General features: G+C 47.3%; 3 protein-coding genes across 7 annotated transcripts; all 3 read right to left on the bottom strand.

Annotated features, from left to right (window-relative positions):
- Positions 1 to 257: 257 nt before the first annotated feature.
- LOC143007937 (catenin delta-1-like) lies at positions 258 to 16,867 on the bottom strand. 5 transcript variants are annotated; one of them, XM_076159445.1, is made up of 20 exons: positions 16,729 to 16,860; positions 11,987 to 12,144; positions 10,876 to 11,039; positions 8,845 to 8,913; positions 8,582 to 8,701; positions 8,168 to 8,436; positions 7,434 to 7,715; positions 7,061 to 7,301; positions 6,517 to 6,739; positions 6,232 to 6,424; positions 6,017 to 6,134; positions 5,772 to 5,931; positions 5,187 to 5,255; positions 4,629 to 4,756; positions 4,356 to 4,506; positions 4,064 to 4,256; positions 3,767 to 3,975; positions 3,607 to 3,648; positions 3,455 to 3,522; positions 258 to 2,194 (listed from the first exon to the last, which is right to left on the bottom strand). In XM_076159445.1, the coding sequence occupies exons 3-20, from the start codon at positions 11,032 to 11,034 to the stop codon at positions 2,186 to 2,188; spliced, it is 2,703 nt and encodes a 900-aa protein (XP_076015560.1). In that variant the 5' UTR covers positions 11,035 to 11,039; positions 11,987 to 12,144; positions 16,729 to 16,860; the 3' UTR covers positions 258 to 2,185. The 5 variants fall into 5 exon arrangements, with proteins under 5 accessions (XP_076015560.1, XP_076015557.1, XP_076015559.1 ...); XM_076159442.1 differs by lacking the exon at positions 258 to 2,194 and adding an exon at positions 2,223 to 3,270; XM_076159444.1 differs by lacking the exons at positions 258 to 2,194; positions 16,729 to 16,860 and adding exons at positions 2,223 to 3,270; positions 13,115 to 14,331.
- A 2,652-nt stretch (positions 16,868 to 19,519) lies between these two features.
- Positions 19,520 to 23,026, bottom strand: LOC143007951 (uncharacterized). Its single transcript, XM_076159465.1, has 4 exons — positions 22,548 to 23,026; positions 21,733 to 21,833; positions 21,579 to 21,654; positions 19,520 to 21,274 (listed from the first exon to the last, which is right to left on the bottom strand). Exons 1-4 carry the CDS (start codon positions 22,849 to 22,851, stop codon positions 20,463 to 20,465), a joined length of 1,293 nt encoding a protein of 430 aa, XP_076015580.1. The 5' UTR covers positions 22,852 to 23,026; the 3' UTR covers positions 19,520 to 20,462.
- Positions 23,027 to 23,756: 730 nt separating this feature from the next.
- Positions 23,757 to 27,331, bottom strand: smtnl1 (smoothelin-like 1). The gene is made up of 5 exons (XM_076159522.1): positions 27,251 to 27,331; positions 24,966 to 25,546; positions 24,723 to 24,837; positions 24,439 to 24,590; positions 23,757 to 24,337 (listed from the first exon to the last, which is right to left on the bottom strand). Exons 1-5 carry the CDS (start codon positions 27,329 to 27,331, stop codon positions 23,956 to 23,958), a joined length of 1,311 nt encoding a protein of 436 aa, XP_076015637.1. The 3' UTR covers positions 23,757 to 23,955.
- Positions 27,332 to 27,987: the final 656 nt, after the last annotated feature.

Here is a 27,987-nt window from a genome sequence, read left to right as displayed (position 1 = left end):
AGGCCTGGGGGTCAGTTTGGGAGCTTAATTTAAGGAACCTACATGCATCAGGAGCTTTGATAAAGAAGCTTAACAGATCGCCGCAATGTTCTGGTGTGAATGCCTGTGATGGTGTCGAGTTCTGCGTGTGTGTCATTTGTCTTAACAACAGGCGCGGATCAAATGTCTCAGTCAGACTCTTTAATTAGACTTGTTAATCCGAATGTGACTTCACGCCTTCCACATCTCACACACACACACACAGTGCCACCGAAGAATTTCGTCTAAGAAAAGCTCTTTATTATAAAAACAACAGTATTACCAGTTACATACTTTTACTGAAAAAAGCAACTTCTCAGAGCCAAGGCAGGTATGAATGGTACATTATAATTTTACATGGATAGGCAACATTACAAATATACTGTGTGGAAAAGAAAATTAAAAAAAGAAAAAGATGATTGGTCTCTTTTTGCCATTAAAGGAAGCTGTAAAACGTCGACTAAAACAAAGAGAGCCAGTTGCATAATGCTCTCACCCTCTACTCCCGCACATACAAACCCCCAAAGTAAGGAACAAACCAACCAGACGCAAAAAAAAAAAGAGGAAAATTAAAGCTCAAATGAAAAAGGAATCAGAAATACTAATAGAAAATGTGCTTTTGTTGACCTCGCAGTCGTCAGTTTATCTCCCAAACCAATCCGTCTGAAGTGGAGTTTCAACGGCACGACAGAGCAATCCCAACGGCCTCGTTTCCAGGTAGGCTACATCACCTTAAACCCTCGAGGAATGACTGGTTGTTCCAGCTAAGAATGTTGTTTTGTGAGAACCTTGAGTGGCCGTAAAGAGGAGCTGATGATTCCACAGGGTACGAGGTGTCCTTCATGAAGTGTTCCTGACTGTACGAGTGAGAGCCCACACTTGTGCGGCGCTGCAGCAGAGCCGAGCTTTACTTCCATGTCTCGAGTGGTTTCAGAGTCCCGGCTCTCACATTTTTCTACTTTTAACAGCAAACGGTGTCCATGGAACTCAAACGAATGAGAGCCGAGAGTGAAAAACAGTCATTTCATTCACTGGGGTTGAGAAAACGTGGAAATGAAGGTGTGAACCACAAAAACAAAGAGGCAAAACAGTACATTTAAAAAAAAAAAACTACGAAAAAACAAAAACAAAGATCCTTTGTCACGGGAGTAGGAGCACACGATACAAATGCACAATATGAATAAACAATATGTGGTCTCATGGTTCTGGTCCTTTACACACAATCACACTCACACACACTCTCTCTCTCTCTCTCTCCCAAAAAGGTCCATATTTATTATTCGTACACACGCCCACAGGTTAACCGTATGACAAATATACACACACACCTGCTCCTTCCCCTCCTCTCACATCTGTGCCCTCCTCCAACCCAGAGAAAAATAACTCTAGAGACATGAAAATAACTCCTATATAAACAACGTTCTCCATCTACAGGGGGGGGGGGGGGGCGCTGCTCACGGGTCTGTGCTGACCCCGCCCCCCCACCGACCAACCAACACCAGCGCGCTCATCCCGGAACAGGGGAGAGAGATTTAAATTAAGCAACCAAAAAACTAATGCAGTCATCCCATTTTTCTTTTTATATACAGTATATACCCTACAGAGAACGCTACGTACAAATTCAGGTTAGGATGCAGGTGTTGGCAGCGACATGTTTACCCTGACAAAGTTTACCGGAAAAAGCTGACGAGAGCAAGAAAACTTAAAATATATATATGCAGAATGAGACAACACCGGAAAGAAAAGGATGATTGTCAACAAAGGTGATTGCCTTTACAGAGGAATTATAATTTAACAGAGAATATATTTCTGATGCTACAAGTAATTGGTGAAAAGTAGGTGTGTGTGTTTGTGTAGGTGTGTGTCTTGTAGTGTGTGTGTGTGTGTTGTGTCTTTATGCGCGTGTGTTGTGCGTAACATTTGCCCGCAACACAACCACTTTCTTTGGATGCTGACCCTCATCATCTTATCTCATGTGTCCGGTGAGAGAGAGAGAGGGAGAGCAAAAGAGAGAGAGGGGGGAAAGAGAGAGAGAGAGAGAGAGAGAGAGAGAGAGAAGGGGGGAGGGGAGAAAGGAGGGAGAGTGAGAGAGTGTGTGCGTCTCTGATCGCCTCTCCTCAGTAGCAGTGGTAGGGCAGGGAGGGCCCACTCTGGGTGATGCAGACTATCAGTTTTTCTGAAAGAGGAGAAAACAGAACTTTAATGCAAATGGAGGCAAAAAAAAAAACTAAAAAAATTAATAAAAATCAGGGGGTCATGAACAAGATAAACATCCAGGGAGCACAAACACCGACCGTGTGGTGTTGGAAAGTGCATGAGTAATACTGCTGTGGAATTGAACAAAAATCAGGTTAAAACTCAGGTTTTACCAATTCTACGCTCTCACTTTGCACTGCTAACTGCCTGCTGTCACAGAGGTGCTCATGACCCATAGATTTAATCTGAAGTTTAAAACCTGCAAAACCCCTTTTTTTGATTTTTAAAAAGGTAAACTTGAAATAAACACTTTAAAATCCCAAGCTTCCAGTAGTTCAGAAAGGAACAGAATGAAAACCTTTTCTTAATTTTGACATGATGTTTCACTGACTGTCTGGTTGAAATGAAAGTCAACGGCTCCCTAACATGTGACAGAAAATTTAACGAATCATATTCGAGGAGGGTTTTGTTGTTGTAATACTCAGCGTGACCACAAGTGGGCGCACAGAAACCACTGCAGTTGCAGAAAGCATTAGAACAGACTGACAGAGCTGCAGATCTGAACACACCGCTACATCTTTATGTCCAAAGTTAATGCTTATCTTCATCTTCTATCATCATCTATCATCATCATCATTTTGTTTGTCATTGCTATCACATTTTAAAATTCAGTTGTCCTGACAACTGAATTGCACACAAGGGAAAATTATCACAATCCTACAGCTTCCAATTCATCCATCTGTGGTTCATCTGACTCCACCAACAACGAAAAACGAAGAGCGTCATATCAGAGCATGAATGTGTGTGTGTGTGTTATTAAAGTATCAGTGCCAGGAGACCTCAACCAGTGTATCAGTGCACCATCAGAGACTTAGACAGTTGGAGATATAAGAAAGAAAAAGGAAGAAGAGCTCGTGGAGCCCATGCGGGACGAGAGGCCGGCTGAGACATACCATGCTGTTACATGCAGAGGGGGGAAGAGGGGAGGGGGGAGGGCTAACCATCGTAGGAGTCCAGCAGAGGCAGGGAGCCCTTTCTGCCCCCATAGACCCCCCGCTGAGACAAGACCAGAAAGAGAGAGAGATAGAAGAGAAAGAGAGAGAAGAGGGAGAGGCAGTGAGTGTGGGAAGAGATCGGGACCGTCAGTAAATTGTGAGGTTTTGAAGGCTGAAGGGTTAGTGAAGTTATCCGCCGTGTTGGTGTGTGTGTGTGTGTGTGTGTGTGTGTGGTTAAGATGTACCGGTAAAGTGTCTGTGGTGTCATCCAGAGTGTGTCTCCGCTCCCTCTGGTCCAGTGTAGAGTAGGCTTCTAAAAGGAAGTTTACAGGAATGAGGCTCTAACACTGTCATTTTGAATTAAAGTGGTGGCATTATAATCTGTGGTTGTACTAACCAGGGCCAAGGTCATTTAGTGGAATCATGTCCCTCTTCTCCCCTATAATCAACAAAAGCCACCGGTCAAATACATCCAAAAAGACGCCACAAACACACAAACGAGTATGAACGCACAACACAAAACAGGCACAGGCACAGGTCATGTCCTGCAGTCTCACCTCTGTCCAGCAGGGGCGTGGTGGTGCTGTCGTCGTAGGTGCCGTTGGCTCGGCTGCTGGGCCCGTTGGTGGTGGTGCCGGGGTTGAGGTTGACCATGAAGTCTGTCTTCTTCCAGCCGTCTTTCTCCAGGGGCCGGCGCAGCTCCTTGTGAGCCCACACCAGCTGCAGCACCTGGCCTGCACCGCGCACCTCACGGTCTGAGCGCTTGCTGTAGAATACACACACACACACACTGATGAGTGCCAACTTCTAAAGCACAGTCTACCTTCCCCTCTTTAAATAAGGAACACACTCACCCGTCCTTGTTGATGAGCACCAGCCTCTCGATGCCCTGTGAGGCTCGGAGCGTCTTTGCTGCCTCCAGACTGTTGCCCAGCACCTCTGCCAGCGTGCTGAGCACCGACACCACCGTCTCCTCTGAGAGAGCGCGTCCTGACTGGCTCTGACCTCCTGGTAGGTTGGCCACCAGGTGAGGGACGGCGTGCTTCCCTACAGCGCAAGCAAACACGCAGCAAGAGAACTCGAGTGTGAGTGAGAACTTTGAGATGTGCGACTACTGTACATACGCACGCAAACTCAGGACCTTACCGAGGAGTTCACAGTTGCGGTTGTCGATGGCCAGGTTCCTCAAGGATCCGGACATCGCCCTGACCACGCGGTCATTGCCATGAGCGAGGAGCTCTGCCATCATGGGGAGACCTTTTTCCAGACGCACGGTGGCTCGGATATACCGACCGTACTGAGGACCGGACAGAGCATTTACTTTAATGACAGCTTCTTAACTCCATATTTCAAATGCTGGCTGTCATTTACATGGATGGGTGGGGGAGGGGGTGGGGGGGTGGGGGTCGGGGAACTTACAGTCCATCGGCCGGCACAGAGGTTCTGAATGGCGCCGGCAGCGGCCTCCAGCACCGACGGGTTCTTGCTCTCTCTGAGCAGGGAGGTGTAAACACGAACCACCTCGGGCTGGAACAACAGCTCATAACCTGCAGGAGGTGAAGGAGACCTGAGCGGCTTTAACACTGGACAGGGATCAAGCCCAATAAGTCACATCCACCATTTAACAGTCGCTCGAGTCATAAATGTGAGGGGCAATCGATGAAACTGAGTATGAAGAAAATCAAGAATTAATAGAGGCGCTTCTGCTTCTGCTGAGACCGACAGGAGGCGGAACAGAGAGATGTGATCAGATCAGTCTTAAGTGGAGGTCAGGACTGAAGCCTCGTCCAGTAAAGGCGGCCTTTTAATATTTCAGAGTGGCAATTAAAGACTGTTCAGAGTAAAGTCTGCAGAGTAGTAACACAGAAGGAGAGACAGGAAGAAGAGGAGTCAGGCTGGGTCTCGCTCTGCCACACAGACGCCTCAATTATTAATGGCTAAGGGCAAAAAACGGCACACACACACACACACACTGACCTTTGGCAGGTACGGTTCTCTTTGGAATGTCAACTTGGTCTGAACTTCCATCGTCCCCATCCTTCTTACCTGCAGATACAAAGAGGAGAGAGAGAGAGAGAGAGAGAGAGACTGAGATGGAGGAAACTGATGATGGAGAAACTTGGAGAGAGAGATGAGCAATGCAACGCAACCATGCATCAGGTGGAGCAAGCAGTGTGATGGTGCAGTGTGATGGTGTGTTAGACGGTAACGGGCGTCCTTTAAGTGTCGTGAAGTGATAAATTGGTTAAATCGGCGGCGAATAACTCAAAAAGCTCAGAGGAAATCCAAGAGGAGACCCTTACCTTTAGAAAACCACTCGTCTAAACACGGCAGGACACAAAGCAAGAGGAGAGCGGGAAGAGTGAGAGAGAGAGAAGGAGGAGAGAGAGGAGGAGAGAAAGGGGGAGGAGAGAGAGGAGGGAAACAGTGGCAGAGTGTGAAAAACAGCAACAGCTTCCACCACCAATCAGCTCAAACCTGCAGCCAACCCCTCCACAGCACGTTACACAGAAACGTAGAGCACACACACACACAGCGACTCTTTCCGTGGCCGACACTGACCTTTGCCCTTCCGAGAGCCAAAGCAGCTTCCTTTGTTAGAACCGGGAGCGGCGGGCCCCTGGTTGAGGGTCGTGGCCTCGGCGTAGCGCTCTGAGCCGGGGACCTCGCGGTGAACCTGATAGGACAGATTCCTCAGCAGACAGACGCTGTTCTCCACCAACTGCGGAACAAAGAGCGAGACAGACTTTCAGCAGGCGGAATCATTGACTGACTGAATCAAAAGAACGCTGTGAGGCAGTCCTTACCTTATTATCCACATCCTTGCGGTTGATCTGCGACTGGACGACGTACATGAGCGAGTCCACCAGCCCCGTGCATTCCCTCAGCTTCCTCCGGGCCTCGCTGCGCTCAGAACTCACATTTCTGCGGGACAGAATTGAAAGGTTTTAGGCGGTCACATCGTCTGTCTTCCCAGAACAAGCCTCCCGTTTCTCGTCTCTCTCTCCGACTCGTGGCGTACCGCAGGCAGCCGGCCGTGTTGGTCAGCGAGGTCTCCCACTCCAGATGGCGCGGCTTGCAGCTCTCCTCTCCGCCGTCGTTCCCTCGCTCCCAGCCGGAGTGCGGCACCACGACCTCGTCAGCGAGGGCGTGCAGGGCGTGATCCACGATCTCCATCTTCACAGAGTCGTGGGACGAGAGGTTCCACAAGGTGCCTGAGGCCATAGACAAAATGATTAACATTACCGCTGTAATGTTGCTCCGCCTTCCCAGTGTGAACCATAATGCATAGCAACAGCATGGATACCTGTGATGGTGTCAGTCAGGTCTTGGTCCCGCGTTTTCCTCAGTAACCTGACGAGTGCTGGCACGCCGTCGCAGTTCTTGATGGCGATCTTGTTTTCTTGGTCTCGGCCAAAAGAGATGTTCTTCAGCGCTCCGCAGGCTGAGTGATGGACCTCCTTGTTGGGGTGGTCCAACAACGACACCAAGGACGGGATGCCCTTCATGCGACGCACGTCTGACTTCACCTAGACACACGTGTATAAAGTTACAAATGCGGCTTTGCTACTGGATAACGTTAAGCTACGATATGTTGCTACGGTTACTTTATGGTTACTTTATGTGCTCAGGCATTTAGTTTGTGCTTTCAACGACCCAAATCAACACAAACAATAAAACTTTAATCCAGTCTGGTCTTATCAGTTTTAGCATCATATCAATTCCTTTTTATGTAACGAGCCTTTTCTGTTATTCTTTCCCTGTACACACTCTGTGAATTGTTTATATATATGGGAGCCAATAGACACGTGAATCTAAAGTGCTAATGGTGGAATGTGAGAGAGACTGACCTTGTCGTTTTTGAAGGTGAGGTGCTGGAGGAAAGCAGCAGCGTTGATCTTCACAGGGTCCAGACGGTAGTTCAACATGGCAATCACCTCTGGCAGCTCTGGCTGTCGCCAGGAAGTGGGAGGAGCCTTCCTCAGTGTGCTGTCCAGTGAAGCCATGCTTCCTCTCTCCATTGTCATGGGAACGCCCCAGGTGTAGGGGTCGGGTTGGCCCATGTCTCCATCCAAAGTGTCCTCACAGCTCCTGCATGTAGGGAGTTAGAGACATCTGGTGAGCGATTGATTATTACAAGCATCCTTCACAATATTGCATAGAAGTGAACTATACAAGGGTCTACAGTTGGTCCCCCCGCCCCCCAAAAAAAGTGTGTTTTACCTGAGTCTCCGTCTGTCCATGCCCACCGGGCCGGCCCCCAAGCGCGGCATTGTGCCATAGACCCCCGGGTGAATGGCAGGAGGCCCCATCCCATAGTCGTCGTATCCCAGACTACGCTGGTCATCCTCCATGCCGTAGTGGCCGTGGCCATAACGCATCTCCAACGCTGAGCCCAGGGCCCTCATCCCCCGGCTCACCTGGGGCTGTGCTGCATAGGGATCCATCTGCTGGCGGCTGGGGGCCCGGTAGCCCGAGTCCAGCGTCCTGTAGCCATCAACCGCCCTGCAAGAGGAAGTTGAGTTTAATGACAGCAGCTTTGCAACGATGAGCCACAACGTTTTCACGCGCGCCACCCCAGCGCCCCCATAACCACTTTTAAGGAACAGAAATGAACAACTTTGTTATTAACTGATACAGAACTGTTGTTGGGTCTAGGAGTGGTTGTGGTTTAGCAGTCATATTTAGCAGATACAGCTGCAGATCTGGATTTGAGTGTACAGCAACAACCAGGGATTAAACACTGAGAGCTAAAACTGGAGAGTGACCTCATAAAACATGGACAGTGTGTGTCGTCCTGTGTGGGTCACAGGTTCTCATCAATGCTGACAAAAGAAGAAGAGGGACTTCTGGTTTCATCCACACTGCTGCAAACCAAAACCCAAACTAAAATGCATCGTTTATAAGCACATTTAGAGATAATATAACACGATGCCAGGGGGAGGGGGGGTCTTCACCTGTAACGTTCGTCCATGTGTGTGCCTCTGCTCAGGCTGGTGTAGGCGTCTGACGGTGGGCCTCCTCTGTACTCGTCGTAGCCCCCTACAGGGGCATAGTGGTAGTTTCTGGGCACCGTGGCGGTCGGGTAGTCTCCCATTCCCGCCTGCCTGTAGGGCCGGTCCAGCGTGGCGCTGTACCCGCCGCCCATGCCGTGCACGGAAAGGCCGCCGTCAATGGACATGGAGTCGGAGGGCAAGACTGTGCGTGAGGCGACTGGTTTCTTCATCTGAGAGAGGGGCGAGATATTAAAAGAGTGTTTACGGCCGCGGATCATGGAGTGATGTCGTTCCAACGGCTCCATCATGGACATGAAGCCCCCCCTTTATTTATATAAGAGGGGGGGAACGGGTTTATCCATTGTGTCATCTCACCCCATTGTCTATCCGGCGCGTGGTTCCCTCGTCAGAAAAGACAGAGTGTGCTTCCTGGGAGTCGTCCTCTGGTGTGTAGCTCTCGTCTAGAGCGCCGTGTGCAGGGTCCACCATCCTGTACTGTAACACACACACACGCCACGAATCTTAAAACACCAAAAAATTAAGTTGGGTTCATCTATAAATACTAGAAAAATTGTAAGTTCCCAGGATGGGGCCGGGCCCCCACCCACCCACCCCCACCCCCACACACACACACACACCTGAGTCCCGTTTATGTATCCGTCAGTCAGTTTCAGCCGTTCTATGTCTGCATCCCCTAAACGCCCGTTCTGGGTTGAGAGAGAGAGAGTGCGAGAGAGTGTGAGTGAGAGAGAGCGACACACAGACAAAATAATGTTAAATCTTTAAAAAGGTCGGATTTGTGCGCATCAACAACAATTTTGCTGTAATCCAACTCTCCCCAATCGGGCTGATGGGGAGAGATTCACAGCAACCAGCACCGTCTACTTTCTTACAACCGCCCAGATAACTTTACTGCTGCTGAGGCACATTGAGTGCTGACCCAACCTTCCCTGCATATTTATGGTCTGTGATTCACTGCCAGACATGGGGGGAGGACAGTTTGGAATGCGGCCAATCATCCTCACACCCCGCTTCCTCCTGCTTTCATCTGTTACATAATCGACAACTGACACTGTGAAACTTGGACACTGTGAGGCAGCGCTTACCTGATGCAACGCGACTGCCTCATTCGGCGGCGGCCTGAAGCTGAATCACATGCCACTTCACTAATCTGTTCCAGAAAATCACTCCATCACCCGGAATTAGTTACAGCTTCAGTATGACTGACGGAGGAAAGCTTGTGAGCGATACTGAAACTGACTCCCACATGAAGCCTGCCTGGGTTCTGCTGCGTTGCACGCCGCACCCACAAGGAGGCAGATCGCTTATTAAAGAAGGCGTCGTGGGGATAAACACTGTAAACGCTCGCCCTAAAATAATAAATCAAAACATTTCAGTCCCGCCGTCAACGTAGTAAAAATAGCGCGGCCGTGCTTGTTTTTAATATGGCGTTACTTATATGGAGAGACTGAACCGGGCATGGTCAAAGGCACAAAAATGGATCAAAGAAAAAGGATTCAAACAGACAAAACATCAAATCTGATCGATGTCAGGCCAGCCCGGGACTTTAAGAGCAAACTGACATTCTATATAAACGCAACAGCCTGAACTCTCTGATGCACTGAAAGCTCGTCGACCTCGCGTTAGACAAAAGAATTCTGTTTTAAAAAAAGAACTTAATCCAACCGAACAACCGCAAAGTAACAAAACAGCAGACAGGTAAGACGATGGTGACCTACAAGGAATTCAGTTGGCAAATATACGAGCTGGAAACTTAATATATGAAGAAGAAACATCAAATTCAACAGACAACTGATTAACATGCAAAGGAGCGACTGCGAGTGTCGGCGGATTGTTTCAAATGACAACAAACTCCATCAGAGATACAAAGATCAAACTCTGTTCATTTAGTAAACATGTGGCATGCAGGAGAATGCGACGCATGCCAGAAACAAAAGCTCATTCCAAAGCACGACATGCTGAGACAGAGAGGGAAACCAGCAGGATTCCATGACAAGGGGTTCACAATGGGAGCGTGCGTGCGTGATGTGTGTCTGGTGAGTGTCGGTGAAGGTATGCTGGACGTGTGTGTGTGTGTGTGTGTGTGTGTGTGTGTGTGTGTGTGTGTGTGTGTGTGTGTGTGTGTGTGTGTGTGTGTGTGTGTGTGTGTGTGTGTGTGTGTGTGTGTGTGTGTGTGTGTGTGTGTGTGTGTGTGTGTCAGTGAGTGAGTGAGTGAGTGAGTGAGACGGTGACGGCCTGTCATGTAGAAATCAGTGCAACTATGTGCGGGTACAGACAGACATGTCTCCAGGCTGATGGATGTTCAAGAAACAGTGACAATGAAGACGAGGCATTTAATCATCATCACACACACACGTGCACACAGAGCAGAAATGGGTCTAATGATGAAGGCATTCAAAAACGAAGGACTGGATGGAGGGAACGATATTCACAGCCGTGTGTGTGTGTGTGTGTGTGTGTGTGTGTGTGTGTGTGTGTGTGTGTGTGTGTGTGTGTGTGTGTGTGTGTGTGTGTGTGTGTGTGTGTGTGTGTGTGTGGCTTCAGCCATGATGTTATCCGCAGCGTGAGCGACGTGATGTTGCGGCAGAGGATGGCGGCTGGAGACGGCGTGGGATGGGAACGCCGGGGGGGGGGGGGGGTGTCGTTACCTGTGCGTGAGGGAGGGGGCGACCCAGGGTGGAGGGGCTGGTGGCGGGGAGGCCCACCCTCCGCCTCTCCTCCTCCAGCGCCCGGGTCAGCTGTTCAAACTGCACCTCCTGCTCCCTGACCGACTCCAGCAGAGCCGCCGCGCTCTCACACTGCTCCATACACACTGCACAAGCCCACGGGCAGGGAGGGGGGAGAGAGGGCGGCGTTACGCACACTCGTACAAGCCGCATACACACACACACACTATATCACAGGGAGATGGAAACTAATACACACGACCTCATTTGAAAGTTTAGTAAGAATGGACTCAGGGTCACATACAGCATGTCGGCCATACTGCATCCCCTGATTGTGTGTATTGATGAACACAAACACAGAGGCCTTCTTGGGACTGCAGCCACACTCACAGGATTGCGCAACGGCACATCTGTTCCCCTCCCTATACCACTGAATATAGGCTTTACAGTAAAGACAAGTCGGCCGTGAAAACCTCCTCTAAATACGTTCCAAGTACTGTTCTCCATGTGATCTTAAGGGACTTTAATAGACACTCCAGCTACTGCCGAGTCGGCACAGCATTATTTTTACACGCGTCTCCTCCGGTCAAAGCACACACGAACTCTGGGTCTCAGGGGTGGCAGATAAAGTGTGTTACTCTGACATCATCTAAATCTTAATCTAAATGACAAGTAAGGAACAGGAAGTCCAGCTTGGTGAAACTCTGACTCTTAATATTCTATGACAATTTTATCTGTATGGGAGCGGCTTAACATAGCAACAGAGAGAGAGAGAGAGAGAGAGACAGAGAGACAGAGAGACAGAGAGAGAGAGACAGAGAGAGAGAGAGAGAGAGAGAGAGAGAGAGAGAGACAGAGAGACAGAGAGACAGAGAGAGAGAGAGAGAGAGAGAGAGACAGAGACAGAGAGACACATCTGAAAACGAGCTCGTCTCACACCTTACTGTTAAGCTTTTTGCAGGAAGTCACACACACACAATATTCTATACAGAGAGAAGCGCTAACTTCTCTTCACACTTTGTTTCAGCACAAAAACACAATTTGCACACCAGCACAGATCAGTTTCAGACTTGGGAAAAGCAGAGGTACACACCTTCACCCGTGGGCGTGGCTCGGTAGAAGAGGTGCGCGAGGTGATCACGCCTAGGTCAGGGGTGGGGGGGTGGGGCTCTAGCAGAGAGGGCTCATGGGTAGAGAGGGCCACCAAACCACCAAACCCAGAAAACAGGAGGACGGACAGGGAGAAATGGACTGCAGAGAGACAAAGAGAGAGAGAGAGGGGTGGAAAGAATAATAAGCAGAGGGAGAGAGAGAGAGAGAGGGAGGGAGAAATGTTTTGGTGAGAGCTGAAAGCACCTCCGCTTGGAAAACAGCAACATAGTGAGAATACCATACAAGTGTGTCAATGGGGTCTTGTTTGCTCTGTGAAGACAAAAAAACAAGCCGACGTGCATGCAGGCAGACAGACAGACAGACAGGCAGGCAGGCAGACAGACAGAGCCGTGGAGTAACCCCGGCCCTCGGACACACCCTGTATTTACTCAGCGCTTGGCCGGCGTACAGTAGTGAGCTGCAGAAAGCCGAGCGACCTGCAGCTCTTTCTGGGCCAGAGAACATCGCCTGTCAGCACAAAGAGAAACCGGAGCACAGAGGAGCAAGAGAAACAACAACTTCTCTCCTCCTCGTTCCCCTTTTTCCTCCAGCCTGTCCTCTCTTATTTCTTATTTCTCTCATCTCAGTCTCTCTCTCTACTTAGCTGCCCGCGTGTCTTTGTTATCTAGACTCTTCGGCGCTGTGACACACAGAAAGAAATAGTTATATAAGCCAAAGAAGTGGCCACTGATGTTTAAATCCTTCCTCTTATCTGCTGATACAAAGCCTCTGCAGCAGCCCGGCTCCCTATCAGGCCTCAGCTTAAAAGGTTGCCACACACACACTTGTGTGACCGGTTGGACGAGGTAGAAGAGGGGGACCAAATTTCACTGCTCCTCTGCCTTTCTTTCTCAATATCACTCATTGTCCTGCCAACATCGCCACACACACACACACACACACACACACACACACACACACACACACACACACACACACACACACACACACACACACACACACACACACACACACACACACACACACACACACACACACACACACACACACACACACACACACACACACACACACACACACACACACACACACACACCCCTGCATTCACCTTCCAGGTAGCAGGTGTCTGTGATGGGAACACCTTTACAACTGTAAACAAGGCGAAGACCTCGGGGGTAATGAGGTGAAGACTGACGCCTGACTCACAGTTTCACGTGGAGGAGTTGAGCAAACGAAAGAAGAAAAAAAGTGTAAGACATGATTACATCACCGTCTAATCAATGATTACTACATCCTTTAACTCCTTAAGTGAACCTTGCAGAGGCTGTGCCTGTTCCCATACGCGTCTTGTGACTCACACGGGTCGACAAAACTACAAATACTGTTGTTAAAGTGATACCGATATTCATTTCTCCAACACTCCCAAGTTTCAGATTTAGGCATCATGACACATTAAAAAACAGCTCGGGGTGTGCCAAGTGTGGGAAAAGGAGAGAGGAAGGAGTGATGAGAAAAAGAGGAGTGGCTGACGTGTGCTCCACGAGACAAAGGGACTTTTTTCTTTTTAGCCGGAATCTTCACCGTTTGAGAGCCAACGCCAGGAGGAGCTTGTAACAGGATATGGATGACTGACAGGAAGCCGTGTCATGTAAAATGCACATTAGCATTTAGAGGGCGACTGCGCTGCCCCAGAGCCTTTAACCTCCCACCTGAGCAGACCACAAACACACACATGCCCATTTATGGTCACAGCCAGGGCAGTGCTGGTATCAGGCACTGCAGACAGAGAGACAGGGAGAGACAGAGACAGACCGGCAAACAAATGAAACAAGGAGAGAGGGACAGACGGTGGAAAGAAACCGAACGGGAGTAAGAGGGCGAGCGGGATCAGAGGAGCGGAGGGGAGAGAGAGAGATAAGGCGAGGGGCGCTGAGAGATAAAAGCAGGTCTTGCATTCCTGGCATTGTCTCCTGCCGACTCAGCAGAGGAGTCGGCCCACTCGTCCACTGTTAAAGACCTTTGGAGGACATCATCGTTTAGTGGATCGGTGTTTACCTCACCGTGGCAACCAGCCAAGATATATTTACAAGTCACCGATCCAAACATAGAAAGACGGTCAAAATACAGTGTGTGTGTTTGTGCACGAGTGTGTGTGGGTTAAAACCACAGTGAGGAAGGAATTTGCAGCTGTCACTCTGGGAGGTCGACCGAACAATGAGAAGTTTGTGCAACAGCGCACAAGTGTGAAGGAGTCACAGAGCAAGCGGGACGTGTAATCAAATGCGCGTATGTCTGCTTGCACATTTGAGCTTGTGTGTGTGTGGGGGGGGGGGGTCACATCACTCTGTACATGACTTCTGTCCTCCACCCGACTTTTTCACATCTGCTGGTTTTGGCCTTGGAAGTCCCAGCCGAGTGTCGTGGAACAATGAAAACAATCGCGGCCGCCCCGTCCTCCTTGTAGCTGCTTCCTGAGAAACCGGATGTTATGGATTCTCCATCAAAGATGCGCGCAAGGAATGGGGGGGGGGGGGGGGGCAGTGCTACGGCGACTTGCTACGAAGCATTTTCTAACAGACATATTCCACAAGTGCATATATAGCAACCACCAGACCTATACAAGTACACACACTTGATCAACCGGCCACTTGCGGCTATCGTCCTCCATTAACAGAATGACTGTTCTGTGGTGAAAATCCCCGTGGTCAATAAAAAAAATCATGAGCACTAGCCACTTCCCCTTTAGACAATATTCTTCCCCTGCTTACCATTTTCTGTTCTGCATTCACAGCCGTTCAGAATCAACTTTGATGAACTTTTAAGCAGATGGAGACTTTCATTTTCATCTTTTTGCTTAAAGTTATTGTCTGACAAAGAGAGATTAAACTCAACCACTCATGTGTCATCACGCGCCACTAACCTGAACCTTTCGCCTGCTTTACTACTCAGATTTTCCTTACTCTGATTGGCCTAAGGGTAACAACCTACACTCTGAAACATCTGACCACACCACGAGTCACGTAGTTCCCTCTGATTGTGCAGCCGTCATTCAACATGACTCACTGAACTCTGTCAGAAGACATCTGTGATGATATGCACACACGGAACCGACAATACCAGCCTTTGTCAACTTAATTAAACTCAGCTAAATGCAATCTGCACCCACACCTGCCATACGCAGCACAAACCCCCCAGTGAAAGAACACAGGCCCGGTCAGGTCGAGCATCTGTGTGTGCATTTTGAGGTGACGCTGCAATCCAGAGCGATGGCACGGGTGCTGGTTTAAGGGGAGGGAGGACTTGTAATGGGACTGAAGCTTTAACACACTAATCCACTTACCTCGTCACACATACATGCATGGTGTTAACATGCACAGAGGCAGACCACACACTGCACCAACATGGATTAACACACACAAGTCAAGAGAGCAACATAAACAATAGCAGCGTGCATCAGAGGCATCAATCAAGGCACCAGGAAGGGCCGGTACCTGGATGTTCCCACTCACACATGGGAGGTGTAGATTACATCAGCAACACACTCACTGATAAATAAATATACATACATGCGATTGTGTAGAAAGTTTTTAACAAGAAAAGCTGGCTTTGTTCACACTCTCATCCCGGGCTGACAGTTATCCCCACCCTGGCATTTCCCTACCAAAACAAGTTGACACAGGACCCACCTAACAGGTTCGCAAGCTGATACGCTCACCGGGCTGTCACACACACAATACTACTTTACGACCACCACCCTCAAACGGATTCAAATACACAAAACACTGCCAATATTTGCAGACTTGTGAATCAGGCAGAGTGGTTTCAAATTGCTTTTACCTCAAACCCGAATTCGTCACAGGCGCCCGACAGTATTTATTCCCTCTGATTAATCAAACAAAGTGGGGTTGTAATGACAATAAAACATCAGCGGTAGCGTTAACGAGCCAATACACAGAAATACACAGGGGACCCTGAACGTTACACAGCAGCATGGTTGTCAATTTGTATTCCCTGATTACCTCATGTAAAACCTGATGAGCAAATCAGAGTCGTTATTCATTCCCACGATGTGGCAAAGCGAGACAAACTACGCATTCGCTTATGGTATGAATCAGTAAAGTTGACAGCTTCAGCTAAAACACAGGCGCCACGATGTCATTGTTTCAAATTTGACAAACGAACAAAAGAATGACTGACTCAAACACTCAGTTATCCGCCGGCAGCTCCCGCTATTGTTGTGAGAAATGGACAATGTCGAGCCACAAACCAGTCCACCTCGCTCGGACGCTCGCTCCCTACCCGCCATGACCTGGTTAGCATCACAATAACCCACATAGCCTATAGGAAACAGTGCCAACGGGCAGAGGAGCGTCAGCAAACACACACACACACAGGTTAGCCACAAGTGCTAAAGTTAGCCAGTTAGCGTGTGTACATTTAAGCATCCTCTCTAAGCTAATTTACACGGCTTTCCCCCGCACACTTAGCCACATAAACTCCCCGGTAGAGTAAAGGGCCCTCTCTAAGACACTCCATTCTGACGGCAAAGCAAACAAAAGCTCCCGGGTTGAAGTTTAACGTAAAACGCTCGCTTCGACGCTAAGCGGCTAGCTACGGCTAGCTCGGGAAGAGTCGTGCCTGTGACCACTCCTTGCCAACGCTGCAGTGCACCGCGACTTCACCTCCATCAACCTTTCCGCTCGTATTTCTAATTCAACTCACCTGTTTTGAGTGAAAGCCTTTGGGCGGACTGCTCGCTGAGTTCTCCCGTGTTGTGCCGTGTATGCCTTCTACCCTCGTTCCCCTCCTTCCCTAGGTTCTGGGTCAAGCTTGTTAAAGACGAGGCGACATCACCGAGTTTTCTATGAAAGAGAGGGCGGGATCAACGCTCGGCTTCTACCGTAATGACGGCGCACTCTAATGCCGGTGGGTCTGTGCAGGTGTGCGGCTCGTACAGTCACTAGAAAGTCAGCAGACTGTCTGGAAACAACGCTCTTATGTCTAGAACGCAATTACGTCAAAGTAAATCAATACATTAGAAGGCGGAAGTATGACAACATTGCTCAATATATTAGTTTAAAAACCGGTTATTTAGATTGAAGCTTTCACCAGGTCTGTGTCAGAATACACACAGTAGACTGAGAAAAAGAATGAGAGTTCACATTTTTGACAATATGTTATAAAAGAAAGATTTGATGTACAATAAAGTCAATCTTGTCTTGGATATACAGTGTTCTATGTGAATGACAAATGTTTCTTGCATTGTGCAGTATGATATTAATTTGAACATTTCTCTCAGATCTGTGTGTACTTTTGTTGTGCAAATTAATAGATGCAGTCAGACAAAATTGTTTACAGTTTGCACGAGGTATGAAGCATTATCTGGGTTATGAAGCTTCTTCAAAATGGAGCTTTGCTTTCCTTTAATTCAGGATGATTACCATTTAATTGTTCCCATTTTCCCTCACAATCATCACTATTCATAGATTTTGTAATGGGATTGATTTGTGTCGTGTTGAACATACATACTGTTATATGGAATGTCACAGTTGTCTTTCAGCATTGCAGGCACATAAATGAAGTATTGTTCTCGTGTTCGCATGTCATCCAGCTCACTGCATGCAGTTCAAGGCAACATCCAATAGCTTCTTCAGTGTAAGACTTGAGGGAAATAGTCTTCAAGACTAAACAGCAATTACGTTTTCTTCAACTGCTACAGCTACATGAATGGGTGTCGAGTGTTCTAGCCAAACCATGGATTGAATCACATAATGGCACCCATACACGCGCAAGTAACAAAAATCAAAAGGAGCATTACACAGGCCATCTCTGTTTCTACTCCCCCTCCCGTTTTAGTTCCCTCTTCCTCACATAAACACACACTGATGTCATTTCATTGATTGCCCAAGAACAATAGCCCGAGAGGAAGCTGCATTCATTAGGAAACTACAACAGCATTCCACACTACCATGACAAACCTACAAGCACATACTGTAGATCCAGCCCTCCAGAAAGCATTACATCCTCCACATGTGCACTTAGTGTTTGCCTTTACATCACATGAAGTCTTGTGACCATTTCTAGTCAACAACAAAGTGGTTTGTTCGGCTTTTGTGCACCTTATGTGCACAACTTCTTTTGACACATTCATCTTTATCCATTGGCATTACTCATGCTTGTCACACATGGTCACAAGTAAATAGTATGGGCGGAATTTCAAGCAAATGATTTGTAAAGTAGCTTTTTTGGGGATTGTGTTGGTATCGGGATGGATCAGGAGTATCCATAACTCTGACAATAACTCCACAGAGGTTAAATCCCCACCGGTCAGTCAGAACTGAAGAAGCCCCTCAGATGAGAGGCCAGACGTCTTTACTACCAAGTCCTGTTGCCTGAGAATCTGAGAACCTTCACACACAGATGGTGACACAAGGAAGTAAACCACTTTTCCTTCCTGGTTTACTTCCTTGTTTACTTCCTTACATCCTGGTTTACTTCTTCCCTTTGTTCCTTACTTAGCAAGGCCTGGAGAGTACGACAAGGAAGTATGTAAGGAAACCAGGAAGTAAACAAGGAAGTTGGGTTAACTTCCTTCCTTCCTGCTTTCCTTCATTGTTTACTTACTTCCTTATTTTCTTCCTGGTTAGAAGAAGGAAAGGAAGAAACTTTATTGGGTCAAATCACCCAAAAAGTCACCATGCACACATGTCAATCTGAAATCTGTCTTGCGTACCCCTCTTACACACAGCGCAGGGCAGCCATAATACGGCAGTCCACCTTCTTGGCCCATTCAACATTCGAACCAGCGTCCCTCCAGTTCCCAAGCTGAGGCCCTGTGGACTGAGCCCTACTGCCGGTCCTACTGCCGGTTTCCTTCCTTGTTGTACTCTCCAGGCCTTACACACTGTGTGATTCCAGATCTGCAGCCTGAGGGAGAAGAGCTCACTCCTCGTCACCTTCATCCTCAGAGACACCCTGACCCAGGAATATTTTTTGCATTTGACATTTTCCATTTCTTCAACCAATTAGGGTGTGGAGGTCATAGCTTCACGTTACTCTGAACACAGCCAATATAATTTGATTTGTGTGACTCATACATGGCAGCAGAAGTATTTGGGTCACTGCATGACTGTACAGGTTTAAGTTAACATGAACATTTCAAACTCTATGTTTTCTGTCATTTTCTTCAGCTTTGCATTTAGTAATTGATATTCGTGCTCATGCTGTTGTTTTCTGTTGTTTGGAATTTCAGGCATTTTGGTGAAATCAAGAACAAACAGGTAGAATCTAAACAAAGAGTACTTTGGTGTGGGTTGGGTGGAAAGCGGAACAATGCAAGGAATTTCCCCCCCTCTGTTTCCCCAAGAGTTCCCCCATGGTGCCATGAGTCAAGCCAGGATTGAGTCACAGCAACTGTGAGGCACAACAACAATGTTGTCCTCTTTTGGAGCAAACTCAAAGTGCTCTGTGTCTGTAATTAAATGATAACAGAGAAGTCCAGCTCATAGGAAAATCATTATTTATTCATCACATATTCAAACTACAAAATCTACAGAAAGAAGCCTCCACAGAGTTTATTATTGCCCAGTCTTTAACTGTCTGGGAAGTACACAAACAGGAACAGAGAGGACAGTGGAGGTAGTTTGCTGTTTAAATGCCACACATATTCACACTTGGAAGAAAAATGACAAATGATAAATGAACATCTCCACTGCCAAAATTTTTCATTTGCTGAATAACGATAATGTCTCATGTAGCTGCTATGGTTGTGGCTTGTTTAGCTGGAAATGTCTGTGAAACACTGGCAACTCATGTGAAGTGCAGAAGTTCAGTGTTTGTAACTAAACTGCAGCAAATAGAGGCCACATAAACAAAAGAATACATTTCATTTGAAGCCTGTGTCTCCATGTTGTCCCTCAGCTGCTCTATAGAAAGCACGCAAGGTTTGTTGGCCTCCTCTAATGCAACAATTCGTTTCTCCTGTGAATTAATTTAAACCAGCGGCATCTTTACTGACGAATAGCATAGCAAACCTTTGAAGATCCATATTCTGATTGGCTCTGACACAGGGTGGACTCAAACAAGCGCGAGGCAGATGGTGCTCTGATCTAAACAAATGTGTGGCGGCTGTGCTAATGCAAACATCAGACATGCTTCTTCAGAAACTTTTGTATTCGCCGCTGTAGTGCCGCTCCACTATTAAAAAAAACTCTTCGGATCGACACTATTCACGTAAATGGTCGATTTGACTTTCAAAACGGTGAACTTCACCGAAAGGCAACGAGTTTGAAGTGAAGGAATTAATCAGCATTCTAAATTATTGACCAGGACAGCAAGAGGAATGATTTCAGTTACACAACGTGGTTAGTTGTGTAACTGACCAAGTATAAAAACACCAAAATAAAAACTGAAAAATTCCACTCTCTAAGAATCTCTTCTTCAGCATGGCCACAGTGTCAGAGCACCCCATTGGTGATGTGCGTGATCATGTGCCTGCGTAGGTTGCTGGGGTTGTTGAAACTGGCGGTGCACTGCGAGCAAGTGTAAGGTTTCTCCCCAGAGTGAGTCCTCAGGTGGATCTTCAGGCTGCCATTCTGCGTGAAGCGTTTCCCACACTGGGGACAGACGTAAGGCTTCTCCCCGGTGTGAATGCGCATGTGGATGCTAAGCGTGGTCTTGTTCACGAATGACTTGCCGCACAAAGAGCAGAGAACAGGCGGCTCCCCTGTGTGGCCCGCCCGGTGTACAATCAGCTCTTCGCGGCTGAGGAAGTGTTCGCCACAGAAGCTGCAGTCCAGGGATTTGTTGCCCTGGTGAAGGAAGATGGGGTTATGTTGCTGGGTAAACTGGGTGATGTGACTAAGGTGGTTCCCTTTACCATCAGCACCTGTTGATGCTTTCAACGCAGGATTCAGGGTAGCTGAGATCATCTGGGCGGTATGGTTTCTATCCAGCTGGCTGTTTCTTGGCGGTCCAACCCCTTTATCTTGCACCCCTCTCATTGCTGATCTGTCGCTCGGACCAGTCGTGAAGCTCAGGAGACTTTCATGGGTGTTATCAGGGGACAAAGAGCTAAAAACCTGCAGCTCAGCAGCACTAAAGAGAGTGTCTTCCTGTTCCTGTAGAGGTCCTTCCCCTCGCCCATGAACACTCACGATTCTCAGCTCCTCAGTCTCCTTTCTGAGGCAGAAGGAACCAGCAACTGCTAAACTCTGAGACCCTGTGACTCCAGCTTGCACACTGTGGTTTCCAAAGTCATCCTGACCTTCTGCAAAGACAAAAACAACAAACATCATGAATCACATTTTAGCCATGTGAAGTGGGAGTTTCTGAACCGGTATTGGCTAATATGGATTTAGCTATTATCCCTCTGATGTGCTCTTGAACGCCCAAACATTTTCCTAACCCCTTTGCTTGTGGAGGAGATGAGAGAAAACCTAATGTACCTCCTGTGATTGGTGATCGGTGATTACACACAAAATGGCATCAGCATCAATCTCAGGATTTGAACAAAAGCCAATTTCTTACGTCATTTTGTTTACATATACTTGGAATAAAAAAATCCAACTCACCTACAACTGAGACACATCCTGCAACATCATCTTCATCTTTAATCAGTATGACATCGGGGCTCTCCACCGCCGCACTCTAACAGATACAACAGATTTTATTGCACATATGAGCAAAAAAACTGTTTGAAATTTGTCCTAAATGCACTGATCTTACCTCCTTTGCTGTGGTAGATGAGGAGGTGTTGTTCTCTGATGGTACAGAGAGACAAGCGACCTCTGTAAGCGACTTCTGGGCCACTGGAGGCTTTACAACAACTAATGGAGGAGAGAAGATGACAAGATAGGTTGGTAGGAAGGTAGGAAGGTAGGTAGGTAGGTAGGTAGGTAGGTAGGTAGTTAGATAGATAGATAGATAGATAGATAGATAGATAGATAGATAGATAGATAGATAGATAGATAGATAGATAGGATAGTTACAGGACCGGACGTACCAATATGAATACATGTTGCATTCATAGGGGTGTTGCTCTTGGCAAAATCTTACAATGGCTCCACCTAATGTCAACAAGCTAAACTGTTCCCATATTTAGTAAAAGTCCAAAGTCTATGTTTTGTGCAGTTTGGTGGACATTGAGGACATAACAGGGCTGCTATAGCAACTAAGAATGTCTATGAAAGGTCTTTCGTATCAAATGCAACAACCTTACTGAGGTCTTCACAACATTACTTTATTACAGTTTAATACATTCACACTTGGCTCTGTCGATGTCTAAATGTATTATTGTTATTTTTTGTAGTGCTTATAACCAGCCTGTGAAACAAACGGAACATTTACAGTTATTGTAGTTGTTGATGTTATGTGTAGTTGTGTTGTGCAGCAGAGGATAAGTAAAGTTTTCTGCATCGGAACCAGCGCTAAGGCAGTATTACAACTAAACGGGGCGCAGCTTGACACGTTTACCTGCACATGAAAGTAGCTTCAGGCGAGTGTTTGTCCCTGAGCTCTCCGAGGGTAGAATCGCTCTTTACCTGGCTGTGCCTTGCTCCGCGGCTTGGGGATGTTTGCTCTGGCTGGGGAGAAGCGACTGGCCGGCCTGGTGTTGTGATTCCTGGTCTGCAGCCGGAGGGAGAACACTTCGCTCCTCATCACCTTCATCCTCATCCTCAGGGTCTCGTTTTCCTTTAGGCTCTGGGTTAAATGCAGCCGAAGCTCCGACGAGCTCTCCGAGAACAGTTGACTGATTTCCGCCACGGCCGCCTTCACCAGCACGTCCATTATGGACAGAAGCTGGGACTCCATGTTGAGGCGGGCCGGGGGCATGATCGTGGACATGATCCACTCCGGGGTTGATCAGGATCCACACGGGAATACAGCGCGACGCCACCCGTGCATGTGTGTGTGCGCGTGTGTGTGTGTGTGTGTGCGTGTGTGTGTGTGTGTGTGCGTGCGTGTGTGTGTGCGTGTGTTAGCTTACCGAACCTACACACACACTTACACAGATGGCCTTTCCGGTAGCCTGAGACTCGTTACCGTAATCATTGGAATACAATGGAAGCAACCTTGTAAATCGTGTAGTGTAATGGAGTGTAGTTTCATTAATGCAACAATACATTTGGCTGTGCACATATTTGACAACCCGAGTTACAATCATGAACTCTCTCTCTCTCTCTCTCTCTCTCTCTCTCTCTACCCCTCCCTCCCTCCCCTCTCCCCCTCCTCTCCCTCTTTCTCTCCCCCCTTTGTCTCTCTCTCTTCCCTCTCTCATCCTCTCCCTAGCTCTTTCTCTCGCCCTCCTTCTGTCCCCACTCTCTCCCTCCCTCTCCCTCTCTCTCTAGTCTCAGTTTCTCTCATCTCTGTGCTTTGAACTAAATTCAATTAAAGAGATTTTTTTTTGATAAAATGTGTTTATAATGTCTATAAGAGGAAATGTCTCTCCTCACACACACACACACACACTTTGTCACATTGTCCTGCAGCCACATGTATCCATTCCCAACACACATGTTGATGATATAATTTATTCCATTTCACATGTAATTCCAGGTTTCGCCTCTTAAGATCATTAGACACACACATTTATATCACAGAAGCATCTATTACATTCACCGTTTCATTGAATTCATCAATCATTCTCTGCTAATACACAAAAGGTAATAAGTCAACATTTATATTTAACGTGCTCAGAACAAACATACAGCTCAGCATATAGCAGTGAATGGAAAAACCACAACATTGTATAAGTTCAAGCTTTATAAAGTTTAGTGCACACATGAAAATCCCACTGTAAATGTGATGTAGCAGCATTTCAGTACAGTCGCTCCTCTCCTCTGTCACACTGCATTATTAGTCAATCCATTACCAAACTATAAGACTTACTCGCTTACAAGCTTTCCTCTTTGGTCTGTTTGGTTCTCCTGTTGGTTGATGTCATTCTTTCTAGGACTCTGCGTCGACCAGAACTCCTCCATCTCCCTTCTTCTCACAGCTCTTCTGTGCATCTTCCTCCTCCTCGCCAGCTCCCTCCCTCTCCGCACCCTCTTCCCCTTTCCCCTCTGGGCTGTCCCGCGTCCCGTTCTCCGCTGCCTCTCCCTCGTCCTTCTCTCTCGACGGCTCCTCTGCTTCATCCTCTCCTTTCTCTCCTCCATCCTCAGCGGCCTTGCCTCCGTCTTCCTTCTCTTTCTCCTTTCTCTGTTTCTCTATTTTGGTGAGGCTTTGGCAGAGGGCCTGGACGTAGGTGAACACACACATGGGGTCCGGGTGGTTTCCCATCATGAGCATGTCGGCCACTTCCAGCAGGGGGTAGCAGTCAGCCGATGACCTGAGAGAGAACGGAACGGATAGACAGAAAAAGGAATGAAAATTGAAGAATGACATAGCATTGAGAGATTATATAGAGAAGCAGAACAAACTCCCTCATACTCTGCAGTTTGGAAAGCCAGAGTGAAGTTCTTCTCCCTCTCTTTTGGACTCAGGGAGCTGAAGTCAAAGGCTTCAGGGAAAAAACGATGGATCAGAGCACAGAAGGCCATCCCATCACACCAGGAGGACGAGAAGTTCTCTATGCTGATTCCCTGAGAGGTTTAGGGAAAGAAAGAAGAAGATAATGAACACAAATAGCTACAACACCAAAAGATCCAATTAACCAGATTTCTAACCCCTGCTCTTAAATCTAGAGATTAGACGAGCAATTCAGGAGATCTCACCTCATATTTTCGAGTCTTGTTTTGGCACCAGTGAAGAATCTTCTGTTTGATTGACGCTCCTGTGGTCGCAGCTGCAGATGACTTCTGGATTTTGAAGTTGCGGGGCATCGGTGTCCTAAATAGGTGTCACAATATTATTACACCATTCCTGATCAGCTGTGTTGTTGTTGTTGTTGTTGTTGTTGTGCTGTATGGTACAATGTGGCGTATTTCAGGTTCAGGTTGTGTTACTGAATGACTTACTCAGGTGCACCTTGTTGGAACTTGGCCATGATGTCATTTCGAGCAGACGCCCTGGCAGAGCGAGCAGAGGTCCTGGGCCGTGACGGAGCGTGTGAGGGTGTGGAGGAGGATGGAGGGGTGGCTCCACTCTTTCTTTTGTTCTTCCCTTGCTTTTCTACCTCTTTAATCTTCCCTTTATCTTTCCCATCTCCGCCCACTTCTTGGGTTTGTTTTTTCGTATCTGCCACCTTTGCTGCTTTCACGTGTGCTTCTGCCTCTTCCGCCTTTGCCTTCTCCTCAGCTTTACCCTTCTCTTCCTCTTTGCTCTTATCTGTCACGTCCTCTTCCTCTTTGACACTCTCGGCGTTTGCGACCTCTTCCACCTGGCTGCCTTTCTTGCAGTCTTCGCTCCCGCCTCCTTCTTCTTTCTTCTCGTGCGTCGGTTCAGAATCGCTCACACTGACATCAGCGGGTGTTTTGTCTTCATCTTTTCCATCCTCTTCAGTGTGACCATCATCATTTTTTGGCACAGCCTGGAGTTCATCTGTTTGGCCAGCTGGGACCTCCTCTCCTTCCTGTTCTGCCTCTGTCTTCTCCTCCTCCTCCTGGCTGTGACCTCCCTCTGTCTCCCCCGGTGATTGCTCGCTCTCCGATGCTTTACTCTCCCCCTGCCTCACTTCTGTCTGGAGCACGAAAACATTAACAAACATTAAATTAGAGTTTCATTTTCTCTCTGATTTGACTGTCAAAACCATCAGTGAACACATCTCACAAGGCTTTGTTGCAATTTTGCATATTGTCACACATTTAGCTTACTGCATGTGAGCAAAGACAAATGATTCTCTTGTATTCTATTTATAGTATTATCTGAGGATACATTCTATATTTATAACCAACACTTTAGGATTTGTATGTACTCCCTTTCAGATATAATAACTCCTCCTTGACAACTACTTTACTTTACTTGTGTGTGTCAGGGGGGGACTGATTGTGCAGACTTGGTCCTTTCATCTGTCCATCCATCTGTCATCATGCACTCTGACAGACATAGACGCAGCAGATGGGGTTTAGATGAAATGTGTGTCAGTGCTTCAGCAGTTGTTTTCGTTCTGACCCGACCGACCAAAGGGAGACTAACATTTGTTTGTGTACGTTTGTGTATTTGCTGGAGTTTGTCAGATCTGAGAATCCCCTGCTGTTACCTGTCTAAAGTACCTCTGCAGGAAAGTACCCAACACAATTGTTACCCTGTTTTTATATTTAAATTCCTTGTTGGTTATTAGTCATGCTGGGCACATTTATTACTATTTTCTTCTTTAGGCTGAATAAAAAAGGTTTTAGTTCCCCATGATTTGAGAAGCTTTCCCTGTAATCCTTTCAATTTGTTCTCATTAAATCAGCAGAACCCAGAGTCAAATTCAGTTGTGTACCAAAATACTACTGCATGAGCCGGAGTGTAGCTTGCGACAATCTTGTTTGGATTATTAAGAACACAACTTGCATTTGAACATTATGTAAGATGGACTAAAATTAGGGACCACGTTCTACTCCGGGGATAAAGTGGTACCCAGTTGGAGTGTAATGTGAGACTTAAACTCCCACATAGGATTTACAAAGTATCTCACTTATTCAGACGTGACAGTTTGTACTTTCAGGTGTAAACTGAGCCTTTTCCAACTCATCCATCCCAAAATATACCTTAAAGAGAAAGTTATAAGCGTATTCAACAGTATCAGTATAGTTACACCTGCCCCTTTGCTCTACTTCATGATGGAGGCACAGTCATGCCAGGTCAGGCCCTCGCAGGGACTCGTCAGTGGGAGCAGGGAGTTCAGTCCGTGTGTGTGTGTGTGTGTGTGTGTGTGTGTGTGTGTGCACAACATGTATGTACGTCTCTCTAGTCTGTTAATGTAGTGGCGCGTCTTGCTTCCTCCTCAGCGTAGATGTGTGAAACAGTCCAAACACTCTGAAGCTACTTAAATAAACAATAGGGATGTCGCCAAAACTTACTATGATGTCATCCAAACTATATGTTACAATGCTCGTATCGCATTTCTACATTATTACTCATTACAGTTACACTCTTCAGGCGGTCGCATGAACAGGTGTCTCGCAGCAGAAGGGGCCATAAGCGTCTCTCGCCCCTGGCCGGCACACAACACATGCCGCGGCCGCAAATACTCACACTGCCTCTTCCCAGTATGTAAAGTAACACCTGTGACTGTGTGTATTGCAATTGTAAAAAAGAAAAAAACATGTATCCTCAAGCTAGATGTTCATACAGAGACACACACACATGCACACACCTGGTTGTTGTTGTTGTCATCTGTCTGATTGGTTGTCTCTGTAGACTCAGATTGCTCCTGGCTCGGTGATTCTTCATCCATTATCTTCGGACAAGTTGTATGTCTGTCTACCAACTGGATCAAAAGTTAAATCAGGATCTCCACCCTCGTTTTTGTTACTTCTTCTTTCTTTAACTCCTGCTTCAAGTCTCTCTCACTACTAATGTGTGTCTCCCCCTCTCTCCCCTGTCTGTCTCGCCGTCAGCCCTGCCTGGAGTGTGTGTGTGTGATGTGTGTATTGGTTTGTGGATATGCGCCTTCCTCTCCCCCTTCAACCCCCCCACCCCTGATTTGTGAGGACTCCCAGCTTCTTTATCTGACCTTTCAAACAACACAAGGTCCCAAAATAGTCACAGTGACATAGGCACAATCCAACAGGCTGGACAGCTGCATCTGCTGTGGAAACCGTGGCTATACACACATATATATGCAAACACACACACACACACACACGCACACACACACACATAGATGCGTACTTGTATTCCAATAAACACGTTTGTGCTAACATATGACACAGAGGGACACAATCTGTTCCACTCTAACTCAGCTTGTCACTGGCCAACAGGTTATCGACATGCGGCTTGAGACACAGAAGGATAGTGCTGGATGGAGTGTGTGTGGCAGATTATTCATACGTATACAAACTGCGTGACTTTGACATGATTTGCACATGCAACCCTCTGATCAGGAGTCAG

This window comes from Genypterus blacodes, unplaced genomic scaffold (assembly GCF_046128005.1).
Source record: "Genypterus blacodes isolate CSIRO-AG114 ecotype Tasmania unplaced genomic scaffold, CSIRO-AGI_Gbla_v1 ptg000098l_1, whole genome shotgun sequence".
NCBI lineage: Eukaryota > Metazoa > Chordata > Actinopteri > Ophidiiformes > Ophidiidae > Genypterus > Genypterus blacodes.
Note: the sequence above shows the minus strand (reverse complement) of the source record. Positions and strands in the feature narration are given on the sequence as shown.

Excerpts from the sequence above, each read along its gene's own strand:
- LOC143007951 (XM_076159465.1), bottom strand. The coding sequence starts at position 22,851 with ATGTCCACGATCATGCCCCCGGCCCGCCTCAACATGGAGTCCCAGCTT. Across the intron at positions 21,834-22,547 it reads GCGGAGCAAGGCACAGCCAG|TTGTTGTAAAGCCTCCAGTG; the intron begins GTAAAGAGCGAT and ends CTCCTCCATTAG. Across the intron at positions 21,655-21,732 it reads CATCTACCACAGCAAAGGAG|AGTGCGGCGGTGGAGAGCCC; the intron begins GTAAGATCAGTG and ends TGTATCTGTTAG.
- LOC143007937 (XM_076159442.1), bottom strand. The coding sequence starts at position 11,034 with ATGGAGCAGTGTGAGAGCGCGGCGGCTCTGCTGGAGTCGGTCAGGGAG. Across the intron at positions 6,740-7,060 it reads TCACCTTCAAAAACGACAAG|GTGAAGTCAGACGTGCGTCG; the intron begins GTCAGTCTCTCT and ends ACGTGTGTCTAG. Across the intron at positions 4,257-4,355 it reads CCGCAACTGTGAACTCCTCG|GGAAGCACGCCGTCCCTCAC; the intron begins GTAAGGTCCTGA and ends CTTGCGCTGTAG.
- smtnl1 (XM_076159522.1), bottom strand. The coding sequence starts at position 27,331 with ATGGATGAAGAATCACCGAGCCAGGAGCAATCTGAGTCTACAGAGACA. Across the intron at positions 24,838-24,965 it reads TTCCAACAAGGTGCACCTGA|GACACCGATGCCCCGCAACT; the intron begins GTAAGTCATTCA and ends ACACCTATTTAG. Across the intron at positions 24,591-24,722 it reads ACAAGACTCGAAAATATGAG|GGAATCAGCATAGAGAACTT; the intron begins GTGAGATCTCCT and ends TAAACCTCTCAG.